The sequence below is a fragment of the Alosa alosa genome, chromosome 12, assembly GCF_017589495.1.
Source record: "Alosa alosa isolate M-15738 ecotype Scorff River chromosome 12, AALO_Geno_1.1, whole genome shotgun sequence".
Lineage (NCBI taxonomy): Eukaryota > Metazoa > Chordata > Actinopteri > Clupeiformes > Clupeidae > Alosa > Alosa alosa.
Window position 1 is genome coordinate 15,504,391 of NC_063200.1, and position 22,500 is coordinate 15,526,890.

Sequence of the window (22,500 nt, forward strand, 5' to 3'; positions counted from 1 at the left end):
GTCCAGTGTCCCTTGTCAATTATAGGACTTTTGTCTACGATCCTCTGCTTCTGTAGAATTTTCTCTGAAAAAGAGGAAGTGTTTGTCATAAAGCCTATGTTTAATTCTAATGCTCATTATGTCATAATGCCCATGTTTAATTCTAATGGTCATATATGTCATAATGCTTGTGTTTAATTGTAATACTCTTAAATGTCATAATGCTTGTGCTCATATATGTCAAAATGGTTCTGTTTAATTCTAATGCTCATTTATGTCATAATGCTTAATCCTCCGGAATACTGGCTCACAGTATGCACATTATTTACTAAATATCAGTGCATTGCACTTCTTTTTAATTCTACATACACATTATTGTCTGTTTATTTTAACAAAACATAATCATTTGTGTCTTGGAAAGGTGTCATTCACCAGAAACTAAGCACATTACTCAAGCAGTTCTGATCAAATTGATTTTCTGTGTGTTAATGACCCTAGTCTGGCGGAGAAAACCCTGTGTGGACTCTGTCCAGTGTGGTAGCCGCTGGTGTTAAGTGCGAGGCGTCCGAGGTAAAGAGGTAAAGAGGGTTTAGGGGAATGAGCTCCGTCTGGCAGGCAGGCGGGCAGACTGGCGTGGGCTGATGTGATACACACACACATACACACACACACACACACACACACACACACACACACACACACACATATAGGCTGCCGTGGGCTGATGTGATCCACACACACAGAAGTAGGTCAGGGGTTTGGGTTCGCCTGTGGCCTGCCTGCCTTTCTCCTGCCTGCTCTGCTTTGCTCCTCACACACACACACACACACACACACACACACACACACACACACACACACACACACACACACACAAACACACACACACACACACACACACACACACACACACTTTGCCTTTGCTGCCGCCTTTGCTTCTGTGAACAATTCTTTACACTTATTTTGCTACAGGCATCTGCACACAGACAATAAACCTGAGCTTGCACAAACACACACACACACACACACACACTCACAGATGCACTACACACACAGACACACACTTCCGGACAAGGTAATTTATATGATCAAACACATATACACAAGAGCACATGAACAGCTGCACAAACATGACCAACACACACAGACACAAATCCACAGACACACACACACACACACACACAGCGCATCAGCTTTCTGTGCCCTGTGGGGTCGTAGCTCACCTCATGTTGTATCAGCTTCATGCGGCTGGCGTTTGGTTCTCCCCATCACACCATGCTCCATCTCTGTCCCTGAGACAAACACACACACAGACACAAGAACACACAAGAACACATGTTACTCTCTCTCCAGCACACAAGAATAAATAACACACACACACCAGCCAAGAAAGCAAGCAACACAGGCTACCACACCATTATATATCACTGTTATCTACCATTTGAATGTAATTCATTACCTGTCTGAATTATTAATCATTTCATAATAATAATAATAATAATAATAATAATAATAACTAAAAAATGTAATTCCAGGGAATTACGAGTGCATGAAAATGCAAAAATGGCTGCTGAATGAAATATTGTTGAATATTGTCTAAAATATAAGTAAAAAGATGGAGGTCAGATAGAGAAAAAAGTTGGCGGGGAGCCATAATTGATGACAGCTGGAATGGCCGAACAGTTAAATAGTTAAATAGTTTAAATAGTTAAATTATTTTATAGCAAATTATTGTATTGAGGACTTATTTTGAAGTTGAAGTTGTGGGCAGAGGAAACAGTTGACGGGAGTCAAAGTTGATGACAACTGACTGTTGCTAGAGTAGTTATGGTGGTTGCTATGCTGGTTGCTAAGTTAATGTTGGTTGCTAGGTTTTAACTGTGAATGTGGTTGCTAGGCTGTTGCTAGGGTACCTGAAGTCGTTTCTAGGTTGTTGCTAGGGTGTCCATGGTAGCTACTATCAGAAATAAAGGAGTTACTACAGTGGTTTGCTAGTATAATCATGTTGGTTGCTATGGAAACTGACATAGATGCTTAATTTCAATGGTTGCTAAATTGGTTGCTAGGTAGGTGGTGGTTTAATATAGTAGGCTAGAGGCATAGTTGATGATAACTGACAGTTGGAATAGTTGAAAAGTTAAATAGTTGGATAGTTTAAATGGTCAAATTATTTAATTGGGAATTATTGTAGTGGAGACTTTTATTTTGAAACAGTTGTGGGCAGAGGAAGCAGTTAAACAGGATCTGTAGTCTTAATAGAGCCAGATTGTATGCTTAAAGCCGGAGACAGACAGTTGCTGGAGGTGGCCGGAACACTTGGCATAGGATTCTAAGTGCCCTACTGTGATGTCATAATCGCCATAGAATACATAGCTGAAGTCACCTAAGTAAGACCTACGCAACACAGTTTGAACGAAGTTTCTACGTCAAACGGTTGAAGCTGAATTAAACGCACAAATACGTAGAAGAAAAATAAGAAGAAATCGGATAACAGTAGAGTGCATTTTCATGCCCTCTAATAATAATAATAACGTGTAAGAAGATTTACTGTATATGTTGTAATAATGTAATTAAATTATTCTCTGAAATAATACTAGATTATGATGTGATGCTTAATAAGAGACAGAGCTCCAGGCACAGCACTGAGAAAAGGAAAAAACAATTTAGATGATTTAGGATCTTGTGAAATACACGCTAACCGGTTGGTGTGAAAACCAAAGAGCTCTTTCTTGCATGGGTTCAAGCCTATGTATTAAATATACAGAATGGGCCTGACTGTCTACAGTATTTTCCAAAAAAATATACAGAACATGTTAGCCGTATGTTAGCATTACAAGTTCAACTATGCTTATTGCAATAGAAATAAAATAAAAATAAAAGAAATAAAATAGAAATAAAAATGTCTGTTATAAACAGGGTTTTGAGTAATTGTAAAGCTTTTTTTGGCACTGGTAGTTTTGTTTTAGTGCGATGACATTCTCTTTCACCTGTGTATGTTTTCCTCACAGTGCAATGAGCTCAAGTGTTTTGTAAGATGTGCAGCTATTTCCTAGTGTGCATCCTCCTCTCTGTCTCTCAGGGCAGTGCAATGAGCTCAAGTGTTTTGTAAGATGTGCAGCTATTTCCTAGTGTGCATCCTCCTCTCTGTCTCTCAGGGCAGTGCAATGAGCTCAAGTGTTTTGTAAGATGTGCAGCAATTTCCTAGTGTGCATCCTCCTCTCTGTCTCTCAGGGCAGTGCAATGAGCTCAAGTGTTTTTGTAAGATGTGCAGCTATTTCCTAGTGTGCATCCTCCTCTCTGTCTCTCAGGGCAGTGCAATGAGCTCAAGTGTTTTGTAAGATGTGCAGCAATTTCCTAGTGTGCATCCTCCTCTCTGTCTCTCTCATAGACTGTATATATATAACTATATATACAGTCTATGGTCTCTCTCTTTAGGCCAACACTATAGCTCATTCATTGGCCATAAAAATACCACATCCAATGTGGCTGTACCATTCAGCTGTACGCTACAGTTTAGTCCGCTGTTAATACACACTATTATTGCATTAATCCATCGCCTTAATCCTATATTTTCTCTCTTATTTTATCTGCCATGGACACACACACACACACACACCAGCACACGCACACACACATGCATGCACACATGCTCTCACACACACACACACACACACACACACGCACATGCAGCGTCATTAACGTTGATTACATTAATGCTTTAGAGTCGCGTCAGAGCCATAAGAAAGGAAAATGGTGTCCAGCATCACTGTAAGACATACATGCATACACATACATGTATCATGTCATGTATACAACATGAGGGAACTGCCTCTCCTATTACAGCTTAACAGTATTGACATAGTCTCTCTGCCACAGTCTCTACAGAGTAGTACAGTGCAGTCAGTGCAGCATTGCTATTTATTCAAGCTATTCACATGTCAGAATCTAAGATTTTAAATAATTTGTGCACATTGACCCTTCTGTTCTTATCTTGATATAAGGCTAAAAGATATTCAAAGCCGTGCAGATTTACAATAAATCCAGTTAATTGTGATTATTCTGGTTTGTAAAATCCAACCAGGATAACATCATTCCCTGAGACCCTAAGAGTAATATGTTACTTCAGTAATACAATATTTAATCGGATACACCTCAGGCTCTGTGCGTTAAGAAATTGCATGACGTTCTAGCCCATGAGTGAGATGATCTCACCACATCACATGCTATGATATAATTTCAGTGTCTTATTCCTTCATTGGTGCTGACAATGAGTCATCCTTTAAGCTTCTTGCCATTTTCAGAGACCATGGCCACTATGCATATTGCCACAAAAATAATCTTTTAGAAGGTGTCATGGTTGCAGACTAAGGCCACTTGACACAGTCAGTGATTTAATTGGTAGGTTTAATTCAGGACCCTCCTCTTTAGATTGTAGAATAACTGTATATAGATTACGGAATATCTGTTCCACTGAACATTCTGTTTTTAGAACCCCAAAGAATACGTTGGGATTGTTATCACATAAGCAAAACTGATGCAGCAGCAACTACAAGCAATGTTACACAGGCAGGGATACATAGGCACAGTACACATATGTATGTGTAGACATATAAGATCATTCTTTCTCTAGCAAAACACCAATGGTTACACGTTAATCGGTTACACGTGAATCTTACAGTCTTCACCGTCTCCCTCACGTGGCTAATGAGTGGTCCATGCATAGACAGGCCCCCCAAAATGAACCAATCTCTCTGCACCCTCTTTTCACCACATGGCTGTACACAGGCAATCACATGCCTCCGCATTGGGGGCCATCGCTAATGGCGCTAATGAGGAGATTGGTATGCATGTGGACGGGCAGTCCGTCAGCGAAGGCATATGCAGGGCAGACCATGCGTGATGTGTGTATCAGCAGACATTTTGGGCTGGCCTTCCCCACTGCTGTGTCACAGCCATAAGATGGTGGCCCTGGTGCCACTGCTGCGGTGACACACTCCGTAATTAAGACAGCTCACACTGAAATGGTGCACCTCAGAATGCACAAGCCAACACACAACAAGCATTTGTAGTGCTCTGAAAATTCAGAGTCCTCACAAGGTCTGGTTTTATATAGTGAGATATCCTTTACAGAGAGACCTTCACTACAGTTCTATAGTGTATTGTCTCTATAAACAGGCTAAATATATAATTACCATGATATCATATCCACTTAAACATAAAGGGATTGCTGTTGATGTAAATACTGTATGGGGGGGCTTAGATTTATTTATTTATTGTTAAATACAGTTTAGTATGAGTAGTAAAACATCAATAGTGCTTTGCTTGTTGCAATGCCAGGATGTGGGGACACTAAATCCTCTCACTCTGCAACAAAGCCATTTGAACTTTGCAAGTCACAAATCTCATTTCTCATGGAAGTGTAGAATGTGTCAAATGGCTTAGTTAGCTTTTTTGGTAAATATAGGGAATATCTAGAGTAAAATCTGAATTGATATAAAAAATTCATTGGTAAAACTGCATTGGTGCAGTTAGGCTATAACAGTCCTGGAGTCAGGTAAATGAAAGGAAGAGGTGAGAAAGATGATTAATTATAAAAATGCCTCAGTATATACCCATTCCAGTTTACTTAATTAAACAGCTAAGGGACACAAGGTAGGCCTAGCCTATCAAATCAAGCAAAATAGCCTACTGTGATGTACTGTGATGTAGGCCTACTGCTCTTAGGGCAAATGACTGAGCAATGGTCGTGGGTAGCCTATTTGTAGTTTGGTAAATGTGAATAAACTATGGGTGAGATCAAATACATCCGTATCACCATCAATCTGTACACTGTGCGGAGATTAGCAGTAAAGTCTTACCAGATAACTTATTTCTCTCAAGGAACCACTGAACCATAGAGGGCTGAAGTGGAGCTAATAAATTAGTTTTGACTGAACCCTATAACGGAAGAGAAACATGACGTTGCCTCTTCAGCTAGCTGCAGTCAGCTCGTCTCATATGTCCACAACGACGCCAATCAGCGACAGAGCTTGTCACATGACAGGTTTGCTAAGACGGGTGCATACACATCACAATCTACATACTGTATAAGGTTGATGATGGATAACTTTGCCCTCTTCCAAAGCACGAAGGTTTGGGCGGCAAGAACCTTATTTTACATAGGCGCGCAATGGCTACTTATTTAAAACATGTCTTAAATTTTGAGTGATGTTCTCGTGTAGGCTATTGGATACATTTTAGCAATAGCCTGTAACCTGTTATGATGGCAAAGTATTCCTTTACTTATTATATTATGGCTATGTTTATATGTTAACAAAGTAGCCAATGTAGGCTAATCGTTTTCACATAACACACTGAAACATTCGCTATTGCTTTAACTTTAAAATAAGTCATCTAACTGTGTGAGGTCTGTGGCCTGTCAAATCAATCACCAAAACATACTTGAACTGATGCCATTGGCCACATCTAGGTGCTTAAATGTTCTATGCAAATCGACCTAGTCTACTTAACCAAATCGAAATCTATCATAAACGAAAACGTCTGCGGCTCAATTGATTAAGCTTCAAGTGCAAACACACACACAGTTGGTGAGTCGGTGGTATGACCCAATCTTCCGGGGGCGCTGGCAAGAAACTCCACAATCTCTTGAAAGAAAGGCTGAAGAATGCTAATAAACTCATTGACTTGCGTACTTGCGAGGTTTCCCTGACAACCACCTAACCTGTAGTGAAAGCAAAAGAGTGACCTCCCGCGACACTGGTCAGCCGGGGGTCAAAGTGTAAAGAGCCTTTACGAAGGTTTTGGCACGTGTCTCATGGTCAAGTCCAGAGTCATGATAGACCTCCACATCTAGGTCAGGCCTACCTTTGCATTTTAAATAATTTCATTTGAATCAACAACAACAAAAACATACTTTATTAAATCAGTTAACCTCTGTTGGCATCAAATACACAACAATGTGTGCATGCTTGTGTGTATGTGTCTGTGTGTGTGTTTGCGTTTAGTTCTTGAGTCTTGGCTCCTGTTAAAAACGTTTGCTCGTTTTTTCCCTTGGACAGTGTTTCACATTCATGTCGTATACACACTTAGCCGCTATCCATTCATACTGTTGCCTCTCCATCTCTGGCGCTGATGGGAAACGTGCCCACCCTCCACAGAGATGCAGATGAGTCGGGTGCACTTGCGGGTCTTTCATGACCCGGGTCGCCCCCCTCCTCCCCCGACCCCCCAGTACTGTCTGTCATATTCGTGGGAATCGGAGTCTCCAGACGTTCACATCTTTTGCCGTCAGTTTAACTGAATCAATTAAGCAAGGACAACACTCTCTCCAGACCGGGTATTCATTATTCTTTCCACCCTAATTATTTGTCTTCTGATTAGACATTCAAAGATGTCTGCTCTACAGACAATATGCATTAGCCCATTCATTTTAAGAAATCAAATAATTTAAAAGACTTCACGTGAAAATAACAACTTTGTAATATATACCGGTAGGCTAATTATCTAGTATTTCTCTCCCTCACCCCCCCATCACTTTATCTTTCTCTCACTCTCTCTCTGTTTGTTTGTTTGTGTGTGTGTATGTGTGTGTGTGTGAGAGAGAGAGAGAGAAAGAGAGATAGATAGATAGATAGGTGCTCTATTAAACTGAGAAAGTCATGATTGGACAAGTTTTTTTTTTTTTTAATACAGCGTCGAATTCTACAATTCTGCACGTTACAGCTGTGTGTGTTCTGATGTATCTTATGTGCTGGGTCCTCGATGATTCTGGAAGTAGTTCTTACTTTCGGTTATCTAGCTTTATGACGGTCATCACACTCATACAGCTAGATAACCAAAGATAATAACAAACTTCCTATTCGGCATCACTGTGCCCCCGACCCTCCTCTTAATCTCCCTGTCCCGCATTTAATCTCGTTGTGAATTCGTCCTCTTCCATTCCATTTCGAGTTTGAATGAAATATGTGAACCTCGCTGCAGCTGGGACTTATTTTTTCTAGTTGCAAAGCACACGACTTTTTTTGCCTTACTATTTGCATTGTTCATAATAACACATATAGTTGCACACATGGTATTGTTACAAGAAATAAGTCGACGTACAAGCCAATGTCCTGTGTTGTGCAAATTAATTAATAATTCCGTTTTACTGTAGAGCTTTCTCTCAGCTCTCTCCTGTGAAGTACGCACGGTATCCTGCGTATGCAGCCAAGTGAATATTGGTTACGTAGAACGAACCGCACACCTCGGGGGCAACGAAGACATCAACATAGCGCAACAGCCGCTCATTACGAACGTAGGCTACTCCGTTTGATTATGCGCTCCAGATCTCGTAGCGTTCCGAGCTGTAGTGAATGAATCCAACCCGAGAGTGCGAGGGCGACACGGTCGTTGCAAGATGATGAGTCCAAGAGCGGAGCAATAGAAGATGTCGCCCCTACGTTTTAGTGCTCTATGTTGTCTCCGAATAAAAAAACGAGTTTTTTTTCATAGGATAGTCGAATGACTTCCTCCACAGCCAGATTTAACAGAGCGCGACTGAGGTCAAAGGTCTAGATATTTCAACAATCACGTCGGCAGGATTCACAAAGATCACACATGCGTGTTGTGCAATAGCCATGCGCACCAGCTAAAGCTCCAACCGCTATTCCGCCGGCACAGACATATTTTTTTTTCTCCTTATTTTTTTCTTTCTCGCGTGATGCTATTTTGGGCTCAAGGCTCTTAATCCCATCTGTAATCCACAACTATTGGTCTCTTAGCACGGAGGCTTTCGCAAGTGCTGTTGGAGGCATGTGTTTTTTTCTGCTTCATGAGGACGGATGGGTAGCTCGCGCCTCGGCCTGTGCTAGTGCATTTGGCGCATCAGGGCGTCTAACTTTTCTGTTGCGAATGAATTGCAACAGGGGACCAAGAGCATCTCTCACTGTCCGACGTGGACAGTCCAAATAGTCCTAATAAATATCACCACCGTTGTTGTTGCTTCAAACAGCCCCGAATACACGACTTCACCGGCCACATGTACTCCATATTTATTTGAAATTACAGAACAGAACTTTGCGAAGCCACAATCCCCGCTTATTAAATAATGCTGTATACATTGTAGTGCACAGTGTACATCCAAACTCAATGTAACGTTATCAACGAATCCAAACTGACACTGTAGCCTAATTTATTGATTGGACGGCTCACATTTACTGACGGTACGGATGAATTGCCTCTATAAGCCATGAAGAAAAATGTAGCACACACGTTTGACAGATAGAACAAGACAAAAATGACTCTAGCATCAAACAAGCAAAAGAACTCAATTGACTACAATTGACATTTGATAGGCTACAACATACGCGTAAGGGTTGACCAGATGTGATCACATTTTCTAATGTAAAACATGTGATGAAGTTCAAGTACTTTGTCACAACAAGTTATGAACTGTTTCACATTTACAACAGAATCTATATTCTCAATAATGTTTGACCCGAGAGAACAAAAAAAAATGTGTGACGTCATGATGACTGTGGTTATGGCAGGTGTTCTTTCCATACCATGATTTTTACGCACCAATGAAAGGAAATAAACCATTGTTTTGGTTTCTTTAGAAATAATGATATGTGGATGCTGGAGATCTATTTTCAAATTTTCTGATTTAAAACAATTCTTATATACAAATTCTGACATTGTTCATCACATGGCTCATTATGAGTAGCCTGGGCTACATTACGAATGTTGCTAGTGTACTAAAAGTACATTGCAACATTTATATTTTTAATTCAATAATTGTGTGTTCTAGTCACCTCTTAACGGTAGAACATCAAGCAATGTGAAGCATTAAATAGAAGTAAGGTTGATTTGATTATTTTCATTGTAGTCTAAATGTCCAATTAGATTGTACTGTTAACACCAGCACTACTGACGTTGGCTGAATTTAAGTAATTTCTGTTTAACGCCTGTACCAGTTGTAGAACGCAGCAAAGCGCAACAACAGCAAATATATACATCACTTACCTGTGTAGCTGATCAACCTGCGTTTTCAAGTCATTCCACCAGATGTGAAGATATGAGGACAGGTCGACAAGTCAGTTGTGAAATGATTGTAGGGTCCATCTGAATTGAGATCATCCGTTGTTTCTCCATATTGTTGTAATTACAGCTTTATGAGCCATTGTTGGCGTGTGTGTGTTCCTAATCCCACCCCAAATGGGAGCGTATTCCATAGCGCGTGCAGATGACTGCTGGAAGAGAAAGCGCGAGGACAGGAGGGGACGCACTTCTCGAGCTCAAATGAAAAAAAGTGAAGTGTTGCGCTCGCTCCGCAAGTTTTGTGCGTGGGAAGGGGGGGTGGCAGCAGTCGGGTCCATCCCTCTTGGTTATGAAGAACGTGCGGTGAAATTTAAACCACTTCCTCACTTGGCGAGATGTGTCTCGCATAAATGGCGAGAAACTGTGTCATTGTTGTCACCATGGACTTTCCTATCCGCCCATATACTGTTGGTCTATGATGCGCTGATAGAGAGAAAAAATTGGGAATTTAGGTCATGCAGACAATCCCACTGAACGGATGGAATCAATGTATGTTTCTGAAAGAGAAATTCGTACTAATGGCTGTTCTAATATTGCCAGTCTTTTTGGAGAAGCCATTTTCTCAGAAATGAATATATAATTGCAGGCCTATATTAAACCTTAGGCCCAGCCTAATTCATCTACACTGTGATTTGATTTTAAAATAGATAATTATTTGATAATAGCCCACACGATAACTACACCTCAGTTTTAAACGTGTAGATTTGTGCGTCAGACTCCGTTGCTTTCAGGATTATCATGAGCATTTAACGAGGTCACGTTCAATGACGTAGTGAAGCATAATGTGGCTACGTGCGGCCATATTTAAATTCATCAAATAAATTAGTGGATCACAACATGCAAATCTTATAACAACCACAGCGGCTCATTTAGACGGATCCATATAGCCTTTTTTTCTTTTCTATTCTATTTAAATGGACATATCTTGGACATCAAATTGTTTGGCTCTATAATTGACTATTGGCCTATTTCGCTATATTTATTGCGTGTTGTGGATTACAGCCGTCTTCAACGCGATGTAGTCTACGATGTAGAGAAAAAAAGAGGGTCCGAGATAGACTTGTGTCTGGGATTTTGTATTATAATGAGATGCCCGAAGCCCCGGCTTGGTTACGCGCTGTCTGCCCGTCAGGCCCATTGTGTAAGGCAGACATAAATGTTGATGAATAAGTTGATCGTTAACATATAGTTTAAAGGGTAAGTTTATTCTATTTGTTCATAGATCTGTTTCCTGGATGAATGCATTCAATTATTGTACGACAAAATGTATGTTCGCAGCGGATAGAATATTGTACTGCTATTTTATATCTCATTTCTGTCACAACAAACGCCTCTGCAATGTAGGTTTATGATACTTCAAATGTAGGCAATTTCTCTGCTGTCTGTGACAACAAAAAATAAAGCCATCCACACCCTTGTAGTTGTCATGCCACACATGCGACATTTTCCCCCCTGATAAAATACTGTAGCCGAGTTCGTACACTGACACTGTTCAGTTTGACCTTCATCTGCTGGCTGAGCAAAGGGAATGTGTAGCCTAGGTGCGAGCGTTGTAGGGCCACCGCGTGGGAATGGAAACACATTTAAAACAGATTTCTGATTTCTTCTCAATTTGGAGGAAGAAATGAATGGTGGTAATCCAAATGGTGGTATTTTGACTGATGGTGACTGGTGGAAAGACATTTTTTTTTCGAAAACAAATTTCCGAATATAGAGTATGCATGTAAAACACATTTACAGGCTACTGAACTAATTCACACAAGTAAGTAATTGTGTGTGTGTGTGTGTGTGTGTGTGGGGTTATAGACGGATTCCTTCAGACTTTCTGGCACAAGCAACACACTGAATGCAGGTGTGCAGAGGCTACAGTCTATACTCATGGGACTCATAACTACAGTCTATTCATGTGACATCCCAAAACGGTTATATCTTTTTATAATTTCAATAAACTATTTGCAGTATAACTTTCAATCATTTGGGCTATGTAATATCTATGTTTTTTTTCTATCGCAGCGCAGAATTTATTTTCGTTTTTGACCAGTATCTCCTTGCATGTGAATTTAAACCGGTTTAGACTAGTAGGCCTATCTCCGTGATGTGATTCTTTGAAGGCAATAGAATCAGCGTTATCCGTATTTCTGTAACCTATTTGGCGACACCTCATGGCCAGACGCGTTAAAGTCAACGTCTTTTGGAAAAGGCACTGCAGAATTTTCAGATTTTTTTTGGGGGGGGAACGTCACTTTATGGTATTTTAAAGTGTCGCCCAACGTAGGACAGTCTAATTATTTAAATTCGTATATTTGAACGCAACGTCATGGTCAGGAATAAAGGCTCACCCAAATCTCATGGAAGGTAGAGATTTATAGGAGAATTTCTACATTTTCACTAATACATAGCCTACTATCGATTACCCTGGTACCGGCGCTTTGAACATATCCTAAAAAACAGTTATTAAAAGGCACAGTGGTTTGTTAATCTGGGTCTATAGGCCTAGGGCTAAATGGACACAGCCCGGCAATATTTAAAAGTTACAAGATAGGCTACAAGAAAACAAATTTAAGTCGAATAAAAAAACAGACTTCTTGAGAATTAATTCATTTTTATACCATTTTATATCTCACTATTCAGATTTAAATATTATTAGTTGTCTCAGCTGTGGTGGAGAAAGAGGGCATTAATGAAGGCTGGATTCACGTTTGGTGTATGATGAAACACTTACAGTAAGGGTTGGCTATTTAAATCTGAAAAAGGTGAACGTCAATTACAGATAACTTTCATGCAGACTTGGATCAGTAGGTGAATTAAAATTCGGTGCCCAGCGAAAGAAAGAAACACACACGCACGCACGCACGCGCGCGCGCGCACACACACACACACACACACACACACACACACACACACACACACAAACACACACACACACACACACCATACAAAATAAGCACAAATGCAAAAATTACGCATAGACACTTTGCAAGAGAGCCAGTAACTTTACTGAAATTTCTTTAGAATACAAATGCCAGTTCCTCGTTCACTGTTCGGTTGGGTTTACAATCTGAGGGGGAACACACAGACATTGTGATGGTTTTGAGTATAAACATCTTGTCTTCAAGGGGCGACAAAGTCCAGCTTATGCCGCTGTGGGCCTCTTAACGCCAAAATATTTACTTCAAACCTCCCCGCTTCAGGATAATCATACAACCTGTGTATTCTGCGTGTACAGTGAGTGCGTTTTCACAAGAAGAACAAAGGTGTGTATCCATGATCATCTGACAAATGAGTTCTGCTTTTGCTCTAAACACACACATACTGTAGCCTACACACCAAATCAATTAACACAATAAAGTAAAACCGTTGGGATACATTTCATTTTAGATAGCTAACTCAAGGGAGGAGATGCGTCTCGTTTGAGAAATTACCCTGTAGTATCATAACAAGCTCCAAACGATGGATTTTGGTTGAATGGGAGCACTACATAGGATAGGCTCCTTACATGTAAATAAAAAAGAAAATCAGTGGCCAATGGCTGGCCAATTTATTTCACAAACAGTAACTAGAAAGCTTGACCTAAAGCCCGATCCAAAATGGATAACCCTATGGCTTCCGACTCCACTTGCTTTGGTTTGGTTTCAGTAAAATCAGTGCCCGCTGTGTTAAACCAATAAATCATGTTTAATTGCTCTGAAATAAAAAACAGATATTTTATTAAAATAGTACACGGGCTCTGCCCTTCACGCCACAACACACGTACATCGTGTTTAAAATATCAGCCTGATATAGACGATGACTTTCAAAGTCAGATTGCGCGTTATTTTAAAGAGCCGTTGCACTTTTACAGATAGGCTGAACCAGCTAGGAAACGTGAGCAGAAGAGAGGTAACAGTCTTGTTGCTGTCTCCTATTTGATACTAATGAACCAGCCATGGACTATGCGGTAGAGTAGACTACTAATGTCACCTTTCACCCCATATAACCCACCAGGGGTTTGTGATCAATTTATCACCACCGCCAAAGATGCGCCAGAGGTTTGGGTTCGAAGTAACTTTTATAACCAAAACAACTAGTTTATGGGGACATGGCGTGATGATTTTAAAATAAAACTTTCGACGAATCCGGAATAATCAACAAAAATGCCATAGGCCTACTTTCGTTTCTACCAAAACCATTTGTTTATCCCTTCCAAGTAGAACATAGGCTACTCATCGGATACATTTAGCGTGCAATTACTATGCACAACTCCAGCCACTGACTGACAACCAATTAATCTTTATGAATTTGAATATTTGGTTTTGCAAAGGGATAAAAGAAAAAAAATATCTGTGACAGCACAAGATAAGGCACTGTACATCTACTATATTAGAAGGGTATTCGTATGCGGACTGCAGCCTATTTCAACATCGCAGCGGAGCAATCCTTCCCAGGCTAGAGCAATCCAGCACGACCTAATGTTATAGGGTTTATAGCTTCACAGACGCACGACCCCGTGAAAACGTGATTGACAGCAAATGGGTGGGTTTGTTCAAGTTCACAAACAAATGGCAAATTCATTTAAAAACCTTTATTGATAACAAGTAGCCTAACATTCCCGTACTCCTACAGAATTACCTTTCATATTTTAAACTTTAAAAATTCTTCATAAAAACTTTTTTTGTAATAATCATCAAGTAATATATTTAAAAGAACAACAATGAAAAAACTCAATAGATAATCTGGTTTCTGGCTGTGATAGTATGGCTTTCAAAAGGGGCGGGCCCATATTGCTATACCTAAATGGGCTTGTTCAGTATTGGCAAAGCTTAACTACATTCTGGCTCACATAGTCAACAGCTAGCAACAAAATGCTCTGCATTTTTACGAAAATATAAGCTTCAATGTATAGTAGATCCTTTTTTCCACCGGGGATTTTGTTACATAAACACACCTGGCCCAAAAGTAGGCTACTTTTTCCTCAATCTAAATATGGACAAACATAAACAACTGTTCAATTTTATTATTTTTTTTCTTACTTTACCTTACTTTTTTAAATCATATAGCTCTTTCCTGAAGTAAAACAGTTGCCCTGGGTTGCGAGGATGTATTTCCCAAAAGCTGCATCATACAGTAACCCTCTCTCTTTCTCTCCCTCTATTTTCTCTGTCTTTTTTTAGTAAATAAATCTGCAAATCCTGGCAGGTTTGACCCTTTCCCGCACCCTCTATTTACATAAATACGTTGAACCTGCAACACAACAATGTTTATGGTAACATATACTGTATGTGGGTTAGTTTGCGCTGGCGAGGCCATTGCCAGAGTCTGGCCTGACTGTGGGGACGTTGCCCCATCAGCCGAGTCGCTGCCTCATCTTCACACGCTTTTCAAAAATACTTTAATTATGCCATATATTACTGCACTACAAAGTAGCTTTACCAAACAGAGTACCAGACTTCTTTTCTTATCTCTCTCTTCTTTTCCAAAAGCGTATAACTTGTGTACATACACAAGTGCACATACATCGTATAGGTATGTGCGTGAACAATATATACTTTTTTTTTGTTTTGTTTTGTCATTTGTTTTCCCCACACACGGCACAAGCAATGCATGCCCCCCCCCACATCCCCCCTTCCAGCCCTGGCAACCCCCCCCCCTTCAAAACCTTCTTTCCCGCCCTGCAACATATATACCACTTTAATACACAATAGCACTCGCACTCTGCAGAGAAAAATAATAATAATATTAATAATAATAATAATAATAATAATACTAAAGTTACATTTCAGATATGAAGCCCTCCCTGAGGAGATTGGTAGGGGTGGGGTATGAGGAACTTGGGATCTTTGGGGGAGGGGGGATGGGATTTAGGATTTGGGGAGGGGAGTGGTAGGATTCTTGCGAAAGTGGCAGTGGCAATCGTTGGCGTGGCAATCAGGAGGCCCATCCCTCGGACAGGCGCACGCGTTTGACGGACGGGCTCTCGTGTTCCTCCTGCGGGGGCCGCAGCGCCCCCAGTGGCGAGTGGAAGTCGCTGCGCTGCTGCTGCTCTTCGCGGTCGCTGCCCTCGTACGAGCTGCCACAGCTGCTCAGGCTGTCGCCCGGGGAACGGCCCGCCTCCTGGCGCCCCGCGGCATGCTGGGATTGGGCCTGGTGGTGATTGGGCTGCTGCTGCTGCTGCTGCTGCTGGGGGGGAGGGAGCTGCTGTGCGCTGCCGTAGCCCCCTTGCTGATGCCCCACTCGGTCTCTAGGAGGAGAAACAGGTTCGGACTTGATGTGCAGGCTCTGGGCAGAGGGCAGGGACAGGTTTGAGCTCGGACATAAGTGAGTACTAGTGCAATTTCTGTGGAGGGAAAGTAAAAGGGCTGGTTAAAACAGAGGAGGAGGTGGATGCTGGGGTGCAAGGTCTTACAGTAGGCATGCACACACACTCCCATACACACACACACACACAAACACACACACACCGACAACACAGAAGTTTCAGAATATGAAGGAATTAAGTCAAGTTCAGAAATCATAGCTGTGTAACATGAATATTATAGGAAAGGATAGAATCATTCAAAGGAAAGAGGAATCCAGCCTTGGCTATCTATAGCCTTCTTTCATTCTGGTATTTAACTCTTTGATTACACATTTAAACAGCTGGAGCAGATAAATAAAAGCCTCCGTTTCACCAAGAGGGAAAAACACAGAACGGGGATCTCAAGGAGTGAGTCTGATGATGGCGGATGAAAGGCAGTGGTGGAGAGGTCAAAGGTGAGAGGTCAGAGGTTAAAGGTGAGCATTGGTGACCTACCCCAGGTGAGCCATGGAGGAGTGCTGCATGCTCTGCAGGTGCTGCTGCTGCCAGCCACTCATGGAGCCCAGGTGCAGAGAGCCTGAGCCACTGAAGCCCGACAGCGAGGACAGGTCAGCACTGGTCAGAGAGTACTCTACAGGGGGCGATAGAGAGCACAGGTCAGCACTGGTCAGATAATACTCTACAGGGGGCGATAAAGAGCACAGAAAAGCACAGGTTAGAGAATACTCTACAGGGGGCGATAGAGAGCACTGGTCCGACAGTACTCAACAGGGGAAGGGAGGGAGGGGAGAGAGGATAGGTCAGAGAATACTATACAAGGGGAGAGAGGACAGGTTAGCACCTGTCAGTGGTGCTTAGAAAGTAAGAGGGGAGTTTGTAGTGGGATCATCACATAACCTGCACTCTTAAAACGAATGCGTTAGAAACAACACAAACTGTGTTGTCATAGAGATGTGTTAAAAAACAAAGCAACACAAGTTGTGCTATTTTCAACACATTTGTTGTAAGAGTGTACATAGTATAACAAAAGAAAATTGTGTTGTCCTTATCTGGACATAGAGAGATGTGTTAAAAACAACACAAGTTGTGTTATTTTCAACACATTCGTTTTAAGAGTGTGTATATAATGTGTGCTGGTTAGACATTACTGAAATAAGTACAAAAGAAGTGAGAGAGTGAAATGTGTGTGTGTGAGAGAGAGATTGAGAGATCACACAATCTGTGGATAATGTACTTAGAGGTAGGCTACTCTTTACTATTTTCACAGAGCATCACATAGCACAGGGAACAGTGGCCCATGAGAGTATTGGCTCCCTTTACAAAGGCTCCCTCTTGTGGCAGACCAGAGGACTGCCTTTAAGTTGTTTTGTAATGGGAATTGTCAAAATGTACTTGAGAATTGATTTACCCAGATTTGAGTTATTGATCCCACCATATGAGGTAAACATGGCAGATAATAGGTTGAGAGATATAATGTGTGTGTGAGAGGTGTATAACCCACCTGTACCATAGGAGGTGGATATGGCAGACGGATATCCTCCCATCCCTTGCCCTGGCAGTGTTGGGGTTGCTACGGAGACCACAGGGGTTGCCAATGATTGGGCAGACTGGGAGTTGTTTATTCTCTGATTCTGCAGACACAAGCAAAACAACAACACAAACAATAAACAACAAAGAAAACACACATACAAGAATAGCAACACGGAGGGGACAGGAAATATATAAATCAACAACAACAAAAAACATTCTCTTAATGAACAAGATGATGCAAATGGCTAGCAATAATCCACCTAACATGCAATCAACTCTCATCCAACTGCATCCATCATCTGTCATTTGCTGCCACACGCCTGCTGAGGTTGAGCTGTTGCCGTGGGAACCCTGAAGCAGCTCCTGTGGCAACATCGAAGTGAAACTGAGGGTACTCTGCTGCGGCTGAAGAAGAGGTTCTAAACACAGAGTTTCCAACTTTTTGTTTTGAGTGCCTCTCTGTGTGATGAAATGAAAATAAGTAAATAAATAAAATAAAATAAAACCCTAAAATATGACAAGCTACCACTGCGTTGCACCCACTTTTGGCCATTTCCTCTAGTCGTGTCTCTACTCTGTGACTGGTGCTTTTACTTTGTCTGCAAGTCTACAAGACAAAGACTGCTTGGCAAGACAACACGACAGCTTTAGACATTATTTGAATGGACTTCCTAAAAAGACTTAAAGACTTTAAGAATGAAAAAAAAAAAACACTAGCAGTAACGCTAGGGTATAACATACATGGATAATTGGTCCTGACTTTTCAGCACATTTGACAGTGTTTAGATTTGTGGTCATGTACACTAGGATAAGTTGGGTTTTGTGGAGGACAATAAGGGCCTGACATAACCATTGTATTGGTGAGAAATCAGCTTCATGAGACAGGAAACTGAGGTAAGTTCATAGACTACTACTAATATACTACTTCTCTATTACTAGTGCGAAACACACACATACTGTACACACTTACCAACAGCAAATCCACATCCTCAGACTGCCAGCATTAGAAAGCAATGTGCAGGCATTAGTAACATGGTCAGCATGACATACAGTTTCACTCACCACAATGTGTGTGTGTGTGTGTGTGTGTGTGTGTGTGTGTGTGTGTGTGTGTGTGTGTGTGTGTGTGTAGATGAACATGTACAGGTCGGTTTGTGTGTGTGTCTGGATGTAATGTGAGTGTGTGTTTGTGTGTGTGTAGATGAACATATACAGTACAGGTCTATTTGTGTGTGTGTGTGTCTGGATCTAAATGCATGTGTGTGTGGATCTAATGTACGGTGTGTGTGTGTATGATACTCACAATGGGTATGACGAGGGTATGGTGTTTTTTGACCCTTGGGGAATGACCATTTGCATGTCTGGCTTGTTTGTGTGTGTGTGTGTGTGTGTGTGTGTGTGTGTGTGTGTGTGTGTGTGTGTGAGATGGAGGGCATGGTGTTTTTAGACCCTGGGGGGATGAGGATGCGCAGGTCTGGTTTGTGCGTGTGTGTGTATGTGTGTGTGTGTGTGTGTGTGTGTGGTACTCACAATGGAAGGCATGGTGTTTTTAGACCCTGGGGGGATGAGTACGCGCAGGTCTGGCTTGCGACTGCTCATGTTCATGCTCATCGGGGGCGGAGACTTGGCCTGCATCCCTTTGCTCATACTTCCTGGAGAGACCAGCAGACCAGGGGAGTTACGGTGGTTACCATAGCCGTTACCTAGGCAACAACACAAAACAGGTAGGCACAGTTAGCGGTTAGCAGTAGTGCTATATACAGTAATTCAAATTCAATTTCAAATTTATTTATATACAGTAGCATGTTATCACACACAGTGGTTGGTCAATATAATTTACATTCTCCACACAGCACAGGGACGCACTGTTAGTGGTTGCTTTAATGTTTACAATAGGAATTAATGTTCCGATTTATTATTCCAATGTATTTGTTACTACACTGTAATTATATCAATCCATAATGATACACAGGCGTAGTACACAGCCGACAGCCCTAACCTTACCCCTACCCGGATACACACAAGTGCAGTCTGTGTGTCTGTTACGCATTTTTATACAACATTTAATGTGTATGGTGATGATGTTCCTGATGTGTAAAGAGGGCACCTCGAAATCCTCAATCATGTAAAATGCGGCCTAATTTAGAGTCATTTAGAATCCCTCAGGACTGTTCTGAGATATTTGTTCTTCGAACTGATGTAGGCCACTAACACCCACCCAGTTACAGCAGGCAGACGTTTTCGGTGCCAATCAGATTCTGTAGCATAGGAACTGTGTTAAATTGTGTGTGTGTGCGTGTGTATGCGCATGTGTGTGTGTGTGTGTGTGTGTGTGTGTGTGTGTGTGTGTGTGTGTCGGGTGGTTCGGGTGGTTTTGATTGATCAGAGTTTTGAGTTTCAAAACAGCTACCATTCATGTGTAAATAAAAACTCTAAACATGTGACTATGTTTGACCTAACTAAAAAATAAGGTATAATTTTAGACGGTGACTTGTCCTTGCATGTGCTAGGCCTAATTCATCAGCCATTTGAAAAGGCCTCTCCAAACACAGGCTGCAAATACACACACACACACTGCCATCATACCACCATACCTGTCTACCCTCATGTCAACACCTGCAGGCTGGCCAGATTTAGCTACCCCCTCCCCATCCTTCATAACTGGCTCCAGTCTGCTACTGTATATCAACTGCTGTCACACCAGACTTAGATAGTCTCCCTGACTGGCCTGCTCGCGTTCTGTGGTTGCCTTGGACACCATGTCCGCTTTGGAGTCGTCTTGGGAGGAGGCGCTTATTGAGCCTTACAGCCAGCTAAACACAAGCACAGACGTGAGTGTGAAGCGCTCTGGTGCCAGTGGTCAACTCCAACGACTTCTATTCCAAAACATAGACCTGAGTTGTAATCGGCACGGTGGCACCGTACTGTACCGTAGTCATGTCGCAGCCAGTGCGGCTGGTTCTAAGCTTGAGTGGCGGGTTTTCTGTGGATGCACAGGATAACCAGTTTTTTTGTTCAAATATTTAAATATCTAAATAACTGAAATATGTTTATGTTTTGCTTAATATCCGAAATATGCTTTCAAGACTGCAGCCTGTCTGCCTTTCTGCAGCAGCCTGTCTGTGTCTCTAGCGGACTAGTGCACAGGCCGTGTAAGGGCCCTCATTATAGCAGGAGGTTAAACGTGTGTGTGTGTGTGTGTGTGTGTGTTCCCTCCAGGGCTACTTTATATAAACTCGTCGCCGCCGTGCTACACCGCAGCAGCCCCCATTCCCCTGAGCTACGCAAACATCCGCCGGAGGAACCAACCAAGCAACACTGCAGACTGGAGCCTCTGATTAAGATGAAGTAGGGTTAGTATGTATAGAGAAACAGGAGAGAGAGAGAGAGAGAGAGATGGAGAGAGAGAGAGAGAGAGAGAGAGAGAGAGGAAAGAGAGAAAGGGAGGGAGAGAGAGGAGAGAGAGAAAGAAAGGGAGGGAGAGATAGGGAGGGAGAGAGAGGAGAGAGAAAGGGAAGGAAAGGGAGAGAGAGAGGATAGAGAGAGAGAGGGAGGGAGAGACCGAGAGAGAGGACAGAGGAAATGTATACGTGAGTCTTACCAGCGCTGCCCACACCACCGGTCATGTCCGCACCCATCAGGCCACCTGAGGTGAGAGAGAGAGAAGACGTTAATCGAAAGCGACGTGAAAACCAGCGGGTGACTTCCTGTCTCCAAAACCTACAGCCGCCACTTGTGGATGCCACTCATAGACTGTGAGGTCGAAAGGAGAAACTTAAACTGGTCTCCACAGTCAACGAAAACATCCACCCTAGACAATGTAGAACAGACTGTGGAGAGAGAGAGAGAGAGAGAGAGAGAGAGAGAGAGAAAGGGGGGGGACAGAGAGAAAGCAAGTGAGAGTGAGGGAGAGAGAGAGGGAGAGATAGAGAGGATGAGGGAGAAACAGAGAGAGGGAGAGAGAGAGGAGGGGCAAAGAGAACGCAAGTAAAAGTGAGGGAGAGACGGAGAGAAAGAAAGAGAAGAAGAGAGACAGGGAATGAGAGAGAGAATGATAGAGAGACTGAGAGAGAGGGAGAGAGAGAGAGAAGATGAGGGAAAAAACAGAGAGGGAGAGAGATAGAGTGAGCATGAGGAATAAAGAAAGAAAGGAATAGAGAAAGGGAGAGATAGAGAGGGATGAGAGAGAGAGAGAGAGAGAGAGAGAAGGAGAGGATGATGAATAAAGAAAGGAAGGAGTAGAGAAAGGGAGGGATGACACCACCTCCCAGAAAAGCCTGTGGAGCCGAGAGCGGAGTGGCATCCTGGGCTTGGCCAAGACTCATGTTTAGCTTCTCGCTGCTTCTGTACTACCAAGCAAATTGCACACGGAAGCCAAGCGTAATGACAGGCCTCTTCCTGTGGTCAGGCAGGCCACTGACCAGAGAGGAAAATAGACCTTTTCAGACAATAATAACAAACTGACACGGAGCTGTGTGTCCCTACATACTCAGCGGTCAGCTTTCCTCTATGTCCTCCTCTCCTGCTCTCTCTCTCTCTCTCTCTCTCTCTCTCTCTCTCTTCTCTTTATCTCTTTCTCCCCTCTCTCTCCATCTCACTCTGTCTGTCTCGCCCTCTATATATATACATACACATATGTC

At 42.2% G+C, this 22,500-nt stretch overlaps 1 protein-coding gene and 1 long non-coding RNA gene across 4 annotated transcripts in view; both read right to left on the minus strand.

Moving 5' to 3' along the window:
* The window catches only part of LOC125304138, a 25,095-nt gene extending 14,789 nt beyond the window's left edge, over positions 1-10,306 (minus strand). Inside the window, exons 1-2 of the long non-coding RNA XR_007195198.1 lie at positions 9,982-10,306; positions 1,203-1,271 (exon numbers count right to left, since the gene is read on the minus strand). This is a non-coding gene — a long non-coding RNA (uncharacterized LOC125304138). The remainder of the gene's footprint in view (positions 1-1,202; positions 1,272-9,981) is intronic.
* A 5,377-nt stretch (positions 10,307-15,683) lies between these two features.
* Positions 15,684-22,500, minus strand: part of mef2ca (myocyte enhancer factor 2ca) — a 50,039-nt gene continuing 43,222 nt past the window's right edge. For 2 of the 3 annotated variants that reach the window (XM_048259234.1, XM_048259235.1), the window contains 5 exons: positions 21,462-21,506; positions 19,391-19,563; positions 17,832-17,961; positions 16,826-17,009; positions 15,684-16,369 (listed from right to left, as the gene is read on the minus strand). In XM_048259234.1, the coding sequence (XP_048115191.1) occupies positions 15,961-16,369; positions 16,826-17,009; positions 17,832-17,961; positions 19,391-19,563; positions 21,462-21,506 (941 nt within the window). In that variant the 3' untranslated portion in view covers positions 15,684-15,960. The remainder of the gene's footprint in view (positions 16,370-16,825; positions 17,010-17,831; positions 17,962-19,390; positions 19,564-21,461; positions 21,507-22,500) is intronic. The other variant, XM_048259236.1, reaches the window with a different exon arrangement.